The 20,661-nt window shown below is 33.3% G+C and overlaps 1 protein-coding gene across 7 annotated transcripts in view; it reads left to right on the top strand.

Moving 5' to 3' along the window:
• The window catches only part of LOC102671696 (glutamate receptor ionotropic, NMDA 2B), a 279,360-nt gene that overhangs the window by 224,917 nt on the left and 33,782 nt on the right, over positions 1-20,661 (top strand). For all 7 annotated transcript variants that reach the window (XM_031508324.1, XM_031508327.1, XM_006611175.2 and 4 more), the window contains one exon: positions 9,954-10,186. In XM_031508324.1, the coding sequence (XP_031364184.1) occupies positions 9,954-10,186 (233 nt within the window). The remainder of the gene's footprint in view (positions 1-9,953; positions 10,187-20,661) is intronic.

The raw sequence follows: 20,661 nt of genomic DNA, 5'->3' as shown, positions 1-20,661 counted from the left end.
GAGTCGAGCGATAATAACAGCTCGACCCGACATTCTCGAGTGGCTGCCACCTCGATACAGGAGAGTGTACGCGTTATCGCGTACAATCATCGACCATCCATATACCGCGTGTGACGACGCGCGATGCACGCAGTAGTAGTATCACGACCGGAGCGTAATTCGAAACGCGTGGGTGACGGCTAATTAAGGGAATTTCTCGCATTGCGTAACCGGCGGCCGGATATTACCCCACCTGACAGGTCAGATTTCGATTCTCCGCGGCGTGATTCATCATCGAATTCGAGGGTGAATTTGAAGGGGGACCCCGTCTCGATCGATTTAGCGCCCGCGTGCTTCGAGCGTTTCGCCATTAACTTCGATGATTGGGGGCTTGATGGAACGCGACTCGGTATGCGATTGATGATTTTGTAGCGCGCTGATAATCTCCGTATCCCGATATTTCGATATTTAAGCGAATAAACTGTATATTCCAATTGTCCTCGAATAATCAAAAAAAGAAAAAGAAGCGGAAAAAAAAATTTGACTCGATTCAACGATTCTTGTATACGAGCTGTAATTTCGTAAGACGTTTATTTTTGCTTCGATCGTGGACGAAAGAAATCGAAAGTTTCGCGGAAATTAGGGGATGTTGCGGTTTGGTCAATTCGTCGGTTTGGATTTTGGAGAGGTGGCGAAAGAAGTCGAGGATTATTGGTTATGAAATATTCGAGATTCGAAAAAACGTGCTAATGTTTCGTAATGTTTTGAACAAAAAATTATTGATCATCTGGCTGATGAACTGCAATCGCTGCTAGTATATTTGGAAGATTTATTAGGCCAATGATTTATGAATCAATCAATGCAATATTTTCGTGGATTTCATTTGACAATTGTATCTCTGATTCCGTCTCTGTGACGATACTTTTATTAATTACAATTGTTTAATAATTTTTGGCTTGAATTATTTTTTATATTTTTTGATAAAATTTTTGGAAAATTGTCTTCGTGAGATTGTCCAAGATTAATTAGACTCGATGAATTATATAAAATACAATTTTGAAAAATAATTTAACGATAAACAATCTTATAATTAACGATAAACAATCCTAAGATTTGTTGAATTTGTGAAGTTTATTGCTTCAAGTTTGAAGACTTCATCCATGGATTATTCGATGTCATCGAACTTCCCTCTGTTTTCGCCAGAGTATCTTCTTAGAGAAGTTAGCTTCTTCGACTTGAAGAGCTTCCTCCTCGAGTGTTAGCCCCAATGCTGGGATAAAATAAACTATTTAAGCTTATCGTTTGGATCGAAAGATGTTACTTAATTAGACTGCTTAAAGTGAATATGTAGTAGATATTGCTTCTAAAAGAATATTGAATATTTTGAAATAAAATATAAATAATTATAAAAGTAGAATCGCTTTCATATATGAAGAATATGAAAAATAAAAAAAAAAAACAGGAAATACGTAAACCTATGCCAAAAATAATCCAAGCCATTGATAAAAAAAAACTTGTCTCATGATTAAAACATGAGATCATAAATTTAAAATTATTAGGTTCCACACGGTTGAATCATCGCTTAAAGTTCTCTCGTATTGGCAATTGAAATCATTTCAAAGTTTCTTTTGAAAAAGATCCAGGAGACTGCGACTACCATTTCCTTAAACTAAACTACCTCGATTGCAATAACGTCAAATAAAGAATCGATGAAATAGTTACCCAAATATTGAGATTGTGCGTATCGAAACGATTAAAATGTCATTAAAATTTCGATTTTAATAAAAGGTAATTCCAAGTATCCAAGATATTCGAAAATAAAAAACTATAATTATTCCAACGTGTATCGTCTAATACAGATAGTACAATTAATAAGCGAAGACAAGTCAAAACTTCAAATTTCCTTTCACGTTTTAAAATTAAAAAAAAAAAAAAAAATGAAAAAATATAATTCATCGATTTACTTTTTCCCTCTCTTCACATTTGAAACATTCTATCAGAAATTTCACAAAATAATTTATCTACGTTCGATTCGAACGAAGATAATTCGTTCAAGAAGAGAAACATGAAACGCTTCGTGTAACTCGCAGCCATTGTGGTGATAATCGAGTCAGCCGAGCGGCTCTATGCAAACATCAAGTTTGTAAAATTACCGCTGTAGTCACATCGTCGAATACATATTTAGCAGGATAGTTGCACCAATCCTGGATAGAAGTTGCGACGTTTGGCAACGTTCCAACGTGTGCCAATGATGTCTCCTGTAATCGTTACAGGAATAACTATTCGAGTACATTGCCACTAATCTGCAAAACTTGCCGCGAATCTTCTAGAACGCCATGAATCCAGCTTTCAGGCGATGTTTTTACGATCCTGAATCGACTTTTACGGTCTTGTTTCTCGGTCAATGTTCTTTCTTTTTCGTAACATTTTCGATAATTTTGGATGTTGCAAGAGAAATCGTGTTATTTCTGGCGAATTTGTGAAATTTTGAATATTTGGATATTGCGAAAGAAACAATCGTGTTATTTTTAGGAAATTTGTGAAATTTTCGATATTTGGATGTTGCAAGAGAAATCGAGTTATTTCTGGTGAATTTGTGAAATTTTGGATATTTGGATATTTGGAAATTATATAATATTGCGAAAAAAACTGTGTTATTTTATTATTTTTAGGAAATTTTCGATATTTGGATGTTACAAGAGAAATCGAGTTATTTCTGGCGAATTTTTGAAATTTTGGATATTTGGAAATTATATAATATTGCGAAAAAAGCGTGTTATTTTTAGGAAATTTACAATATTTGGATGTTGCAAGAGAAATCGTGTTATTTCTGGCGAATTTGTGAAATTTTGGATATTTGGATATCGTAAAAGAAACCGTGAAATTTTGGATATTTAGAAATTATATAATATTGCGAAAAAAGCGTGTTATTTTTAGGAAATTTTCGATTTTTGGATGTTGCAAGAGAAATCGAGTTATTTCTGGCAAATTTGGATATGAAATTTTGGATATTTGGATATTGCAAGAGAAATCGTTATTTCTGGCGAATTTGTGAAATTTTGGATATTTGAGTGTCGTAAAAGAAACCGTGAAATTTTGGATATTTGAATATTGCAAAAGATATAATGAGTTAATTTAGTTTTCGATCGTGATTAATAATGATTAATAACTTTGTTACGAATTTCTGTTAAAATTGAGTTAAAACCGATCTGTATTTCGCGATAATAAATTTTTAATCCACGATTGTTTTTTTTATTGGAAATATCGTACTTCACAGACGTAACAGATGCTAAAATCGATCGTATTAAATTTAATTTACAATTTAATCAATGTAATCACTTTATATCCAATTTAATTTATTTCGCCAACGAAATAAACGATAATTTTATCCCGAACGATATCCAAACAAAATATTCAAATAATTATCGAATACAAAACAAGAGACGACAAACTTTTCTAAATTTCCTCTTTATTCCCTCTCCTTTTCTCTTCTTTCATCGCCATATACACAATCTCATCACACTTTAATTAACAATTTTTATTAAAAATTTCTTTAATAATTAAACATGAAACAAAGATCTGTTCGAAGAATCGAAACGAGATCAGAGATGATTAACCGAGATTGGATTATCCCACTTATCCCATTCGATCCAGTGTACTCCTACTTACAAGCGGTTTCATTGGATTAACACAGCCCATTAACGCGATGTCGCGTCGTTATCGGCCGCATCCAACGCATCGGGCCTCAATCGAGCCCCTGGAACACGTCTAAATACCGACACAGAGATGGATGCACAAGTTTCTTACCGAAACTCGATACGTACCAGATGTTACGAAGTCCAGAGTAATAAACTATCTAACGAGCCACAATGTATAGCTAACCTAACGTATATGACTGCTAATGGAACGTGATTAACGCTGGCTTTCTAACAAGATCATACACCCGCTACACGAGAGAACAAGTTCTATGCAACTTCTGTTTTCCCGCAGCCTATCTCTGAAAGAGTACACCTTTCGTTAAAATTATCGTAAAACTTCATTATCCTACCGAAAATCGCGTACACCTTGGCGAACGTAGATTACGAATTTTTGTTGTTAATTTTCTTTCTTCGATAATTAATTAAGATAATTGCTCTTTCGCGAGATAAAATAATTAACTTTAAATATCCGATTATAGATGAACTTTAATAACCAGATATTTTTGTGAATATATTACATATGATTAATTAATGTGGTTTTGAAAAGTTATAAAAATTCTGAAAAAAATTTATCATTATTAAAACTTTATATATAATAATTGGAAAAATAAAGGGATCAACAACGAAAACCGTCTCTCGAATTCTCAAAAAAAAATCTCTCTCTCTTCCTTCTTCTTGAAAACTTGCGAGGAAAGATCGAGCGCATCTACAGCTATGAATGAATTCCTTTCTTCTCGAGCGCGGAAATTAAAAGTTTGCCTCGCAAAAGAGTTTAAACGGATCACTTTCTCGTTCGAATTTCTCGTTTATCCAAAGTTCATTAAGAGAAAAGATCGGCTGGAAGACACGATACCCTTGGCCACCGTTCGTTTACCACGATATCCGCCCTTAATGGAGGTTGAAAATTGATCGAGGCCATTACTCGCCACGTTCAATCCCACGGGGATCACTCGCTACTTCTGATAATCGAATCGGAACGGCTATGTATTTATACGTGCAACGCGATTCTCTAACGAGGTTTTCACGCTAATGAGAATCGTGATTAAGCGACATATCATTAATATTTTTCCTTTCATCGGTTGTCGTTTCGATAAACTTCGATCTCCGCAAGATGATCACGAGAAAATTTCACGAGGTGAGAAAGAAAAAGTGTTCAACGTAACTTAATGAATCTTCCTTAACTTTTTTCCTGTTTTCGTTTTAGATTTAGAAAAAGGAAAGTTTGAATAAAGTTTGGGTGAAAACTCAATTTGCTTCAATATTTTAAGTTTGTAATGCGAATATATATTTATCTTAAAACTCGATTAAACTGAGTTTAAAATTTGAATTATTATAATTCACAATGATTTCTCGTAAACGATCGTTGGAAACATCGTCCCTTGAATGCTTTCTTCTTTATTTCGATACGATTTTCAGAGATATCCTCGTGTAAATCTCTCATTTGCGCTTCGTTTCGCTCGAGACAAACGCAAGAGATTCCTGGAAAAACGCAGTAGAAAGAAAAAAATTAATTGACAAGTAGAGAAGAAAGTTTGCATTGTGTCGAGCGTTAGTTCGAATCCTCGATCGATGAGCAACAAAAATAGATTGAATGTTGTAAGTTTCCTCTGTTTCACTGTGTTTTAATAACACAATCACTTTTGTCAAATCCGTTGAAAATAATCTGTTGTTGCAATAAAATAAAATGCAAAAATTATTCATTTTCGAAGAAAAGAAGGTCATCGATTAAATGCTACTTCGAATCATTCTTGCATCTCTCGATTGATGAGACGAAAACTTCGAATCCTCTTATCTCGATCAATGAGCAACAAAAATAGATCGAATGTTGTACAGTTTCCTCTGTCAAATCAGTGGCAATAATCTGTTGTTGCGAAAAAATAAAATAACAAATACGCTTCCTGCAAAAACTATTCATTTTCTAAGAAAAGAAGGTCATCGATTAAACTTCGAATTCTACTTCGAATCATCTTTGCATCTCTCGATTGATGAGACGAAAACTTCGAATTCTCGATCAATGAGCAACAAAAATAGATCGAATGGTGTACAGTTTCCTCTGTTTTACGATCGGTCAAATCCGTTGGCAATAATCTGTTGTTGCTATAAAATAGAAAAAATAAAATGACAAATACACTTCCTGCAAAAACTATTCATTTTCGAAGAAAAGAAGGTCATCGATTAAACTTCGAATTCTACTTCGAATCATCCTTGCATCTCTCGATTGATGAGACGAAAACTTCGAATCCTCGTATCTCGATCAATGAGCAACAAAAATAGATCGAATGTTGTACAGTTTCCTCTGTCAAATCAGTGGCAATAATCTGTTGTTGTGAAAAAATAAAATGACAAATACGTTTCCTGCAAAAACTCCAACTACTCATTTTCCAAGAAAAGAAGGTCATCGATTAAACTTCGATTCGAATTCTACTTCGAATCATCTCTCGATTGATGAGACGAAAAAAAGAATTTTACTTTCTTCTCCAACTCTTGAAAACTTTCCTCCAGTTTCGCCCTTCGCTGACTTTCGATAGATCCACTGGCATTGTAAAATGCATATAGAACAATTATAAACACGATTATCCTCGCAAGGAGAATCTGTTCGGCGCGATGATGAGGGTAGAATAATATTTCGATAGTTAATTATCGAACAACAACACTTGTACGACTGTGCAACACCACGCCTTTGTCCCTTCGTTCCGCCACTTCGTAAGCGGGAGTACTTGACAGAGTACAACATTACTCGCTATATATCTTTCCTCCTTTCCCGTTTACAACATTATTCCCCATTAATCCCCACGTCTGAAAATCTGACAACACTGCGAACACGTATCGCCATCTCTGATCTCAATCTTTCCAGGAACTAATCGCTCGACGAGAGAAAAAAGCGGGACGAAACTCGATTCGATGTGAATTTTTCTTTGTGAGAAAAAAAAAAAAAAATTCAAGATTCTCGATGATGCGCCACGTGCTTCCACGTGTTTCCGATCGAGGAAAACTTGGATGGTACTTTCCTTCGTTCCACACGAAAAGTTGAAAAATTCGCAGCGCGCGTGAATGAATTTCCATCGCGACACGTTCGACCTGTACACTGCATATCTGTATCGGATTCCAATATTCGAATGTCGGCCAGGGAGAACACGCCCCCTCCCTCCCTCACCCCTCCCCTCTTCCTATTACATATTCGCAACGCGGATCGGCTCTCGCGATCCTCTCTTTTTCGCAATTTCGCCACCACGTTTCGTTTTTTTTTCAACCTTCGTTCCAAAATTCCATCCGGCTATTCTTCCCCCTCCCTAGAATACAGCACGCGGGCTGATCCCTTTAAAGAGGGGTTGGATAGGAGGAGGGGGGATTCTCGTTAAATAAATTCCAGTGAAATTCGGAGAGGAGAGGGGAGAGAGACGTCTGTCGTTTTTATTAACTTGATTTGTTTTTACTTGTTGAGAAAGAGGTAAATTCGTCGATGAATAATTTTTGTATATAATTTGGGGGCATTTTTTGGAGGGAGGAGGATTGAAAAGGATTTTTAAATTATTTCGATTTTTATTTAGAAGCGCGGGGTGTCTTTTCACGAGTATTGTTTCGTCACGTTTAAAATATTCATCTTTATAGCGGGAATATGATTGAAAGTTTAACCTGTTCTCGAACGCTTTCAGACGTTTCTTGACAGTTGGCGGCCTCGTGTTTCTAATTTTCAATCCATGAAAAAAGACAATGTGTATTAAATATGGAAGAAAATTGAAGAAAATTGTACGTACTGCGTTATTCTTGCAATTGTGACAAAATTATAAAAACAAATTCGTTAAAGTTTTTGATAGTCACGATTCATCATTGTAAAAATCGAAGAAAAATTCGGTCATATATAAGATCTTCCTTCGTTATTTATATGATTTTTTGAAATTGAGAATTAATTTTTCATATCGTTACACTCGTTTCGATCCTCTGAAATATGTGAAATATCCTACTTAACGAATGATAAAATAATCAATTTTCTGGGGACAAATAAATAAAGTCATCTTTATAACTAGATTATATTTATAACGTATCTCAAAAAATTCGAGCAACGAATTAAATAATAATTACAAAATATGCGAATTGGTGTTATTTTAATTAAAATTCTAAGATGAGCTGATTAAAATTGATTAAAAGATGAAAATAACGCGTGAATGAAACGTGAAATGTAATTTTCTAATTAAACGACTATGAGGGATTCAAACCCTCGTGAACGCCATTAATAGAGGCGCTATCCTTGTTTTCGCACAGCTTGAATACTGTGGATGGAACGTGTCTGCGAATGAATAACATTCTTCGACAATGTTGCATCGTTCCAGGTAATTAACGCGACGCGTTGATATCACGTTCGAGAATTTGTGCTATGCGCAAGACTTACGATATACCTCTAATTACATCGATCGAACAATTACTATTAGACACATATTATTAGATACGTGAATTAATCCGACGCCAGTTTCATCGAAAACTGATATTTCCTATATATATAATTATGAGTCACGGTTATATTAAATTAATCTAGATTCAAAATGGCCACGAGTCATGATTCAGTTATTCAATTAACGTAGATTCAAAATGGCTATCAACAACATTTGAATAATGATAATTTATAAATACAAATAGATTTTTGATCAAAAAAATTTACGTGAAAAGACAGAAGGAAGGATAGCAAGGAAATATTCGAAATGTCGTAACGAAAAGATGAATTTTGTGAATACATTTCTTATTTTTTTATTTTTTTCGTTTCGTGCTGAATTTCACACGGGGAACACACTTTCTATTTTTAATTATTCGCGTTTCACTATGCGACTCATCTCGGTTTTTTTCTTTTTTTTTTTTTTCTTTTTTGCTGAGAAAAAGAAAAAATTAAAAACGATCCTTTCGCTGACTCTCAGTAAATATCACGGTGTCCTTTGATCGCGGTTTAAATTTAGTTTCCATAACTCTCGTTTCCTTGCGAAAAAAAATCTAATCTGACGGAAAGAAATTTTTAACGAAGGTATTCCTGTTTTTTTCTTTTTTAATTACTCGTATTAGCTCTGGCTTACTTATAATAATAATATAAATATTTCCTATTTTTGTATGTTATAATAATATAAAGAACATCTGGTTTATATATATATATATATATATTAGATCGTATCACATAAAGTTACCAATTTTAGAATAAATGAGAATCAACTGCGACTCGTAAACTTACTACTTAACCTAAATTCTGCTTAGTATATTTGTCCTCTTATACTTCCTTTGTGTGTAATAAGTTCTTTTTTGCTGTTGGTTTAACTATTTTTTGAGAAACGAATTTAGAATTATTATTCCTGTACGAGTTTAAACCACAGCCGAAGTATATCGAGATATTAACTTAGCTTTGAAAAATTCAAATCTGGAAATGAGAATCCACGATGAACAAAGATAAATTGAAAGCCAAAGTGGAGGCAGAATTAGCCGTGTCTCCAATGACAGTTCTCAGATATTTGGAAGGAATGGGTAAAGTGAAAAAATTGGAAAAAGGGGTGCCAACCGACGGAGGATCAAAAGCGTGCTTATCGCACGGAGCTCGAAACGGTGGAAGCCCATTTTTGAATAGAATCGTAACCCGTGACGAGAAACGGATACCGTAGGATAATCGTACGCGATCTGGACGATGATTGGACGCCAATGAAAATCCCTAACGAACGTCGAAACCGTCATTAAGGCCGAGAAAAGTTAGGATAACCGTAGAGTGGTCTGTAAAGGGAATAATTCGTTGTTCTTTTCCGAAACGAGGAGATACCATAACAGAGGCATCCTACTGCCAAGAAATTGATTAAGAAACAAACCGCGGACCTGTTCCTCTGCGTAACAACGCTTTAGAAAAATTAGCCGAATCTTACTCGCCGGATATCTTACCGACCGAGTATCGCTCGTTTTCGCCATTCACACAGTTTTTGAAAAATAAAATCGAAGCAGCATTCGAAGAATTTCTTCGCGCTAAAACCTAAAAGTTTTACAAAAATGGAACGTGTTAATTGAAATCTCGTTTCGGGAAAGGAGATTAAAGTCAATGGCTCGTATTTTGATCGAATAAAAATTAGTTATATATATATATATTGGTATGATAAATTAGACGAGTGAAACGACATTAACGACTTGGCAAAGAAGGAGACCGAAGCTTGAGAGATACGTTAAACGAGAAATATCCCGTTTTATTTTGTTCACTCATCTTCACTTTTATTATTATCGAAGAGAAAACGAAATCCTTTAATTTATCGATCTTTGCGGCAACAGATCGGCGTGTGGAAATCGTGGGAGAAGGAGGGGTTGGACATCAAGGACATCGTCTGGCCAGGCAACACTCACACGCCGCCTCAAGGTGTCCCGGAAAAGTTTTATCTGAAAATAACGTTCTTGGAGGAGCCGCCCTACATCAATCTCGCGCCCCCGGATCCAGTGAGTGGAAAATGTCTGATGGATCGTGGCGTTCATTGCCGCGTGGCCAAGGATTCCGACATGGATTCCGAGTAAGTCCAACTAAATCCCAGCCTCTTCTTCGTCGTTCGATCGAGCTCCATTTTTATAAAATAATTAATTAGTTTTTCTTACTTTCACATAAAAATCGAATAAAAAAAATATCTATTCATCTAAATATTTTCCAATAATCTCTCCTACATAATTTCCATATCTATTATATTTCTCCATAAAATATGAAGAAAAAGATCTAGTAACCTTTAATTAATTATAATTCATTGTTCTTATAGCTCGACGGTCAAGGTTAAATATATATCTGCTTTCCGATTAACGCGTTCACCTTGAAAAAAAGAAACGTAAAAGCAAGAAGTTCTTACCATGTTATTATTGATAATTATGACAACAGTGTCCAAAGAGAGGATCAAATTACGTTGTTTCGAATTTCAGAATGATATTTCTTATTAAATGTTGTTATTTAATAACATTCTCGTTTAATATTTTTTTTATATATATTTATATTTATTTTCTTCCGCTCGAGATTGAAACGTGTAAGAAAATATTTTTCTTAACTATTTTAATAATTTTAATAATTTTAAACTTAACACGATTTAGCTTCGCTCTCGTGAAAGATTAGATTGCTGATATTACTATTATCTATACTTATGGAGGTCAATTTATGGAGAATGGTAATAAACGGCGATTTATCCAAGTCCTCCCAAGAAGTCGTATCGTTTAAGTAATGTTTCCCATTGGACTCGTTTTGCAACGTGTTAGAAACTCACGAGGGACTGCTTTCATCGAGATACGTCTTAATTTCGCAAGGAATCCTATTACATACAAATTACACCATGAAAGAAACGTCTATTCTCCTATTCGATTAAATTATTTTTTTAACCTTTTTTCTTTAATCGATATATGTGTATATCAATTCCTGCGTTACACGACAGCTTAATCGGATTCTGTGGTTCCATCAAAATTTTCCAATATTTCCAAAATTTCCAAAACGTAAGTGAAGAAAATATTTTATTTACTTTAATTAGCAGCTATTACTCTTTATCAATTCCTCTTGCATCTTTGTTATCACGCACGAAAAGCACAGAATCAAACGAGTTTTTCTCATAAATAAACCAAAGTTTAGAATGAAGTTTGCTGTGAGAAAAAATGAAATTACCTTTCGAACGAGCCAATATATTATCCCATGTTGGGGTTGCTCGAGAAAAAATTCAATGTCCATCGAATGCTTGGTTTAAAGGGAGGGGGGTTGCTCCTACTTGGTATTACTTGGGGGGATCGTGAGTCACCGAGTAGGGCGACAGGCGCCAGCCAAGGGTGGAGCGCTTGGTGTCAAACCTGAGGGGTCGTTGAACGCTTCACCACAGTGGGTATCGAGTTCTTCGACCTCGAAAATGGGTCCTTTGACTCGAGCATCGATCCAAGGTCGAAGCTAATCTCTCCACTTGCCCTCGAACACGCCACTATCGAAATCTAATACAATTCTCACGAATCTCAAGAAGAATCTTAAAAGAGAAAATTAGAAGATGTATTTACTTTCCATTGAATCGGATAGATAAACGAGAATACAATCGAATCGTAACTTATTATTAATAAAAATTCTCGAGATGTCACAAGAGAGTACTGTGCAAATGTGCACAGTACTTAAGAAAGATCAACGATTTAAAATTATTTTTTGATTTTTATTATCGAGGAATCTCGTGAGAAACAAAATATTATTCTACGTTTCCAGAGAAGATACTCCATTTACAATAATTCCATGGAGAAAGATACTCCATTTACAATAATTCCAATCGTATGTACATTTGCAATACATTTGCATCTTATGCAAAGCGACTATAATCCATAGTATATTGATGAAGCGACTTTAGTATGCCCGTGGCATCTTATGGAAAGTTATAGTCGCCCGTGGTAACGAAACGATTAAAACGTGCAGCACATTCATCCGATTTCTCGATTCGAATCCGATCGAATCGAAGCTTCGTTTGAACTTTCGCGCCTAATTCCACGTAATTCGTCCTAATCTCTCGCGATAATTTCGAGGACGAAAATCTTTCACTTGATAATTATCCTTATGTTCCTCATCGAATCGAGCACGGAGGTATTATTTCGCCTGGAGGATGGATAATTAGAAAACGAAGAAGGAATGGAAAATGGATCGTGGAGGAGATTACTTCTCTCTGCGATTAAAAATTCCTATTGCGAGGTTCTTCGAACGAGAGAAAAAAATATCGAATCTGGTCGAATAGTTGTTCGACTATGGCCGGGTCAACGATGGAATTCGATGAAATTGAAAGAGCGGCAACACTGGAGGGGAGATTGAAATTGGTTACGATATGGGTTTTCGTGTTTGCTTATACCTCGAAACTTTGATATATATATATATTTTTTTTAACATGTTGACTGTCGCGTCAATTCTGATGACAGCAAAAGTTCTCATCGAGCTATTCGTATTATTTGATCATTTGTGGGTGATCTTACGTAGATATTTGGAAAGATATTTTACAAGGTGTAATATAAAATAAAACTATATCGAATTGTTAGTGGAATTCGATGAAATTGAAAGAGCGGCAAGACTGGAGGGGAGATTGAAATTGGTTACGATATGGGTTTTCGTGTTTGCTTATACCTCGAAACTTTGATATATATATATATTTTTTAACACGTTGACTGTCGCGTCATTCCATATTCTGATGACAGCAAAAGTTCTCATCGAGTTATTCGTATTATTTGATCATTTGTGAACGATCTTACGTAGATATTTGGAAAGATATTTTACAAGGTGTAATATAAAATAAAACTATATCGAATTGTTAGTGAAAAATAATACAAAAATGGTTTATCAAAGAAATGTTTAGAATGTAAAACTAATATGATATTTGAAATTATATTAATAAAATTAGAATTCCAATTCCTCAAACTCATTCAATATTTACGAATATATTATGGAATATTTTATATTTATTCTTTAGAAAAGATTAACATTCTATACAAAGCTGAAGTCAGGATAATTTTGATAAAAAGTTGTTGTTTGCTATATGACTCACTAAAACAACTCTTCCATTTTTCTTTTCGATATTTTAATAATCACATCGCTCCTACTCGGCAAAGATTCGAACTGTTCGCGTAGAATGTCGACGAGTGAGGACATACAACGAAATGACGCAGGAGATTATTCTTGCTACTAAAAATTACCAAAATATTACTAAAATAAAATTACTAAAATCGGTGGAAGGAACTAGCGAAATACGCTTGACTTGAACGAGATTTCGTTGAAAACACGCGAAAACGAGAATCCTCGAGAATATAAAAACACAATACCACGATCGTATCGATTCGTAATATCGGCGAATTTATGCGCCCCAATGTTTGAACTCGTCGCAGGGCAAATTTGCAATCGGCTCCCATTCGACTTTATCTTCCATTCCACTACCTTATTTCATCCTTTCCTTCCTCTTGTACTCTTTAACTCTAGAAAACAAAGAATCGTTTCAATTTCGCTTTCTACGCGATATTTTTCTATTACTATCTTTTTATCATTGAGAAAAAAATATTCTAACGAAACGACACTTTTTCCTTTCGAACGAAACGACTGTGAATATTAAATCGAGCAACAATTATTATCGAGGGAATATTTTTAGACAAAAATTAGTAAAAAGAAAAGAAAAGAAAATTCTCTCTCCACGATCTGTTCGTGAAATATTTGAGAGGGGAAACGCGCGGGGACAAAGCGGTTGAGCAACTAGTATCATTAAACCCTGAACTTTCGGCTTGTGTCGAAGTAGATAGCGATTTCCTTTGAGGTAATCGTAAACTCTCGTCTCTTGTTCGAGCAACGTAACCAACGTTGCCTCTGATAAAAGGAAAATCGATTTCCCTTCCCTTCTCCTCCTCCTCCTCCAACTTCTCGGGGTGAAACGTTTCAACCCGTATAACACTATTACTCGTATTCTGTGTACAACCAACCCGTGCGCATAGTGGACGGAAAAATAAATACATCGGATCGAAGGAACACAGATCCAAGAAATGGGATAAGTTAATGGAAGGGGGAGGGAGAAATATACGTATTGACGACGATCAGACGGGCAGAGCCCGTTGTTCGGATGCCAGATTCGAAAATACGCTTTCTGCTCGACGATATCGAACATATCTGAAAAATGCGATTTCGAGAATCTTATTAAGTTCTTCCTCGTTTTTGCGGATTTTTGATTGGTAAATTTTTTAAATATTTTCGTGTTTTCAAACATCGAACTTTAAACGTGAATGCATTAATTGATTCGCATATTTGAGGGGATGAAAAATGCGTAAGATTTCGCGTAAGAGAATTTCATAAAGATTCTTTATTTTTGGAAATTTTTGATTGGTAAATTTTTTAAATATTTTCGTTATTTTTCAAACATCGAACTTTAAACGTGAATGCATTAATTGATTCACATATTTGAGGGGATGAAAAATGTGTAAGATTTCGCATAAGAGAATTTCATAAAGATTCTTTATTTTTGGAAATTTTTGATTGGTAAATTTTTCAAATATTCTCGTATTTTCAAACATCGAACTTTAAATGTGAATGCATTGATTCGCATATTTGAGGGAATGAAATATGTGTAAGATTTCGCGTAAGAAAATTTCATAAAGATTCTTTATTTTTGGAAATTTTTGATTGGTAAATTTTTCAAATATTCTCGTATTTTCAAACATCGAACTTTAAACGTGAATGCATTAATTGATTCGCGTATCTGAGAGGATGAAAAATGCGTAAGATTTCGCGTAAGAAAATTTCATAAAGATTCTTTATTTTTGGAGATTTTTAATTGGTAAATTTTTTAAATATTTTCATATTTTAAAACATCGAACTTTAAATGAATTTTGAATGAATCCATTGATTCATGTATCTGAGGGAATGAAAAATGTGTAAGATTTCGTTCTTCATTTTTGGAAATTTTTGATTGGTAAATTTTTTAAGTATTCTCGTGTTTTCGAATTTTAAACATGAATCCATTGGTTGATTCGCGCATCTGAAAAATGCGTAAGATTTCGCATAAGAGAATTTCATAAAAATTCCTTGTTTTTTAGAGATTTTTGATTGGTAAATTTTTCAAATATTCTCGTGTTTTCAAATATCGAAATTTTAAACGTGAATCCATTGATTGATCCGCACGTGTATCGATATATCTTTATATAAATAATTTCGATCGTTTCAAAAAAAAAAACGTACCATTTAGAACCAAGTTCATCGAAATTCGTTGTTTAATTTATTTGAAAATAATTTTTATAGGGTCGAGATTTCGATCTCTTCAGTTCTAATTCATGCATACGAATTGCGTCATATCCTCGACAATAATTTTAAACAGAATTTGAACGAGGAAAAAAAAAATAAGGCTCGCCCTTGACTAAAAAAATTTGGCTAATAATGAAACGATAAAAAATTTATCTTTTAATCCTGAACTCCCCTGAACTTTTATCATTTTTGCTTTAATTTCGAAATCGAAGCTAGAATTTTCGCTCGAAACGTAAAATACTTATTGAAACGTGTCCTCTGAGAGATCGCAAAATCGTAAAATGAAAAAAATTCTGATAACTTTTAACTCGTCACTTTTACTTACGAAAGAAAGTATTCCCATCGCGCGAAAGGATTCGTTTCATCTCTGAGAGAAAAGATCGATCCCCGATTAAAATAAATTGAAAGTAAAATAAAGAACGTAAAAATTCGAATCTCGTCGAGGGGCCGACAATGGCACGTCCAACTTCCACGTACATCTCTCGAATCATGGATTCTCCTATCCTCTCGAACCGAATAATCTCTCGATAACAGTTTTCTCGCTTAGAAAAATTTCACGCTCAAAAAACTCTCTCTCTCTCTTTCTCTCTCTCTTGAGATTCATTCATTTCCCTTTCCCAGAGGCAGCAAGAAAGAATCACGTCCCACAATCAGCCATTAAATCTCCAAAATGGTGCCTCGTTCCGCCATAATTCACAACAACGAGAACCCTTTCACGAATACGAGTTACAATAATCTTCTATTCAGAAGACCCTTTTCCAAATTCTCCAATTTTCAAAACGCGACAAAATAATCTTTTTTCCTTTTTTTACCTTTCATTGCATTTTTTAGCTTCCATTTATTGCACTTTTTACCATTTCCATTTATCGATTTTCGCGCCTATCACACTATTACAAACGTCGATCCCCAAACGAATGATTCATTTAATCCACGATTATTCTATCATCTCCATGAGAATAATCCGTGATTCACGAAAACGGCGAGGAGAGAGAGAGAGAAAGAGAGAGAGGATCGCTCGCCGTTTGCACGGTACACCGCGTTCGATGGCCCTTTCGCAATTTCTAATTCACCGTAAATCCGTGGCAATGGCGAACATTGTGGAAACGTGTCGCCGGTGCGAACGCTGGGATCTAAGAAAAGGCACGTACCGGATTTCTATTCTATTTCCTTTTTTTTCGCTCCTCTCTTCCTTCCTTCCTTTCTCTCGTTTCGTGCACTTATTAACCGAGATCGAGACAACAATTTTTCTGAAAAGTGTCTCGAAATTATTTGTTCTTCGGCAAGATTAAGTGTAGAAATAAGGACGAGGGAATCGATTAAATTCTCTGAAATACGGGAGAATGTATTAGGTGTGCAAATAAGTTTCTTTACCCTTTTTTTCCCATTTCTCACCGAATTCGAATTATTTCGCGGACGACGCAGATGTATTTTTTCTAGAAATATATTTAAAATATTAGAATATTAAAAATCTTTAAAAATCGTCGTCAGAAAGAATATTTGTTAAAGTTCTGTCAACATCTGCAAAAAATAATTTGATAAATATTTTAAATAACGATAGTGATAATAGCGATTTTACTTTTTACTTTCTACTTTTTACTTTCTTTTTACTTCTTATATTATGTGTGTAAATAAGTTTCTTCCCTTTTTTTCTATGATTTTAATTTCAGACGAATTCGAATTATTTCGCACGATGCAGATGTATTTTTTCTAGAAATATATTTAAAATATTAGAATATTAGAAACCTTTAAAAATCATCGTCGGAAAGAATATTGTTGATGAGGGTGAAAGTTCTGTCAACATCTGCAAAAAATAATTTGATGAATATTTTAAATTACGATAATAATACAATGACAATAGTGATTTTATTTTCTACAAAAACATTGTAAACGATTGATTATATTACGTGTGTAAATAAGTTCCTTCCCCTTTTTTTCCACGATAGTAACTTCAGAATTCGAATTATTTCGGACGATGCAGATGTATTTTTTCTAGAAATATATTTAAAATATTAGAATATTAGAAATCTTTAAAAATCGTCGTCAGAAAGAATATTTGTTGAATATCTGCAAAAAATAATTTGATAAATATTTTAAATAGCGATAGTGACAATAATGATTTTACTTTCTACTTTCTACTTTTTACTTTCTTGGTTATATTATGTGTATAAATAAGTTCCTTCCCTTTTTTTCCACGATTTTAATTTCAGACCGAATTCGAATTATTTTGGACGATGTTTTTTCTAGAAATATATTTTAAATATTAGAATATTAGAAATCTTTAAAAATCGTCGTCAGAAAGAATATTTGTTGAATATCTGCAAAAAATAATTTGATAAATATTTTAAATAGCGATAGTGACAATAATGATTTTACTTTCTACTTTCTACTTTTTACTTTCTTGGTTATATTATGTGTATAAATAAGTTCCTTCCCTTTTTTTCCACGATTTTAATTTCAGACCGAATTCGAATTATTTCGGACGATGCAGATGTATTTTCTCTAGAAAAATATTTAAAATACTAGAATATTAGAAACCTTTAAAAATCATAAAAAAAAATATTAAGCGTTGTTGATGACGCTGAAAGTTCTGTCAACATCTACAAAAAATAATTTGATAGATATTTTAAATAATAATAGCGATTTTACTTCGTCTATGAAAACATTGTAAGCGACTTAGCCAAACCGTGAAATGTGTGACCGATATTCTTAAATCGTAAAGCAATATTAGATTTAAAATAATTGTAAAAGAAAGAGACAATTATGAAGATTATGGGGCAAATGTTTGGATAATTATTATATTAATTCTTTTCCCAATTGGGAACTCAAATTTCAAAGATGGATATTAAATACAGGGATATCAATGTTTCAAAAAATAAGAATGCTATTAGAATATTATTATTACTCATTTCATCCGTATAAATTTCTTTCAACTAAAAATTCATAAAATTCGTGCAAGAAGAGGGTTAAGATTTATAATGAAATAAACGTACATATTGGACGTGTGTATTGAAAAGTTAATAGAGAAGACGAGATTGTTTTCGTTTCCAGTTTTTCCACGATTTGTTTCGCGTGAAAGATCGTCGATCTTAATCGAAGATAGCCGATATTAACTAGCCGAGCAACGTTCGCCTCCTCTCATCAGGATGGAAACTTGGAAGCACCGCTTCAAGTTAATATCCCGCCTATAATACGAGCTTCAATTTATCTTCGATCAAATTTTCAACGGGGGAGCCGTTACTTTACAGATAAATTCTCACTTTGTTAAGTGATCCAAGGCTGATGCGATATACTTGGATAACCACCGATCGCTTCACCGATTTAAGATTACAAAGGGGCAAATGTTTGGATAACTGTCACGTTAAATGTTGCGAAATAAAATAATCCATCGAAAGTTTGGAGAAAAATTTTAGTATTACAAAATATTTTATAAATTTAAATTTTAATTTTAAATTTACTTAACGTTAAAACTTTATATATATATATATATATAATTTAATTATAATTGTAATATTATATTTATAAAATTTTAAATTTAATTATAATATATTTTATATATATATAATATAAAGTTTTTGGAAATTTAGAAAAGAAACAGTTGATTAATCGTCGAGTACACGATATGATCGAAGTAAAATTAATGCCTCGTCGCGTTCAAAGTTACGAAGCTAGTGACCAAAATACTTTACGATGATGCTCAGAAGAAGTTTTCAGACCCCAGCTGCTAAAGTTTCAGGGGTAAAATTTCTCTCTCGTTCAACGTAAGTTACGCTGATGTTCCAATAATAATGACGTTCCAATAATTCGGATGATAGGAAGATTCTCTTCGTTTCCAATCGAAAATCATTTCGTCGATCGATATTCAGATCGAATTGACGAAATCTTGGATTGCTTGGGTTGTGTAAATTTGTTGCAGGAGGAGGAACGACACGTGTGTAAACCTCTTCTAAGCACGTCTTCCAAGCTTTGAGTCGACGAGTGTGGATTCTACTAACAATAAGCAAACATCATTAAGGATAAGAATAATGATGTTCGAGGGAGAAGAGATTTGCACGGTTGTATAATAATTTTTTTTGAGAACGAATTGACACAATTCTTCAATTGTTGAAAATTCGAAAATTTTAATTTCGATCTTACCAATTTTTTAATTGGTGTTATTAAAGGTGGAAACAATTTTATACAGCAATTTTCAATTATTATCATCGAACGTAATAATAATAATAATAATATTTTTTATAAATTTTGTTATAAAATTATAGAAATTATTTATTAGCTATGTTCAAATGGAATGTAAATGAACTGCCACTCTTCTCAAGTTTTAATTCATATAAATTATCTCAAATATCTTTTTTTTATAAATTTCGTTACGAAATATGTGCAATAAAAAATTATTTATTTGCTACGTTCAAAGTTGCAGTTTACAGTTACGTAAGACTGTATGGAATACGTTCAAAATGAAATAAAATAAATTGCCACTCTTCTCCTGCTTCAATTCAATTATTTAACTTTTTTAAAAGAGATACAAGTTACCTCAAATATCTCTTTTTATAAATTTCGTTACAAAATATATGCGATAAAAAATTATTTATTTCCTACGTTTAAATGCAGTGTAAATAAATTGCCATTCTTCTCGCGTTTCAGTTCAATTATCTAACTTTTTTTCTTTACAAGGGATACAAGTTATCTCAAATATCTCTTTTCACAAATTTTGTTATAAATATACTCAATGAAAAATTTATTTATTTGCTACAACCGTATGGAATACACTCAAGTTGAAATAAAATAAATTGCCATTCTTCTCGCGTTTCAATTCAATTATTTAACTTTTTTACAAGAGATACAAATTATCTCAAATATCCCTTTTACAAATTTTGTTACAAAATATATTCAATGAAAAATTTATTTATTTCCTATGTTTAAATACAGTGTAAATAAATTGCCACTCTTCTCGCGTTTCAATTCAATTATTTAACTTTTTTTTTTTTATAAGAGATACAAGTTATCTCAAATATCTTTTTTTACAAATTTTCTTACAAAATATAATAAAAAATTATTTATTTCTTACGTTTAAATGCAGTGTAAATAAATTGCCATTCTTCTCGCGTTTCAATTCAATTATTTAACTTTTTTACAAGAGATACAAATTATCTCAAATAACCCTTTTACAAATTTTGTTACAAAATATACTCAATGAAAAATTATTTATTTGTTATACTATTATTTCGACCGTATGGAATACAT

The sequence above is a fragment of the Apis dorsata genome, unplaced genomic scaffold (assembly GCF_000469605.1).
Source record: "Apis dorsata unplaced genomic scaffold, Apis dorsata 1.3 scaffold_83, whole genome shotgun sequence".
Classification (NCBI taxonomy): domain Eukaryota; kingdom Metazoa; phylum Arthropoda; class Insecta; order Hymenoptera; family Apidae; genus Apis; species Apis dorsata.
Note: the sequence above shows the minus strand (reverse complement) of the source record. Positions and strands in the feature narration are given on the sequence as shown.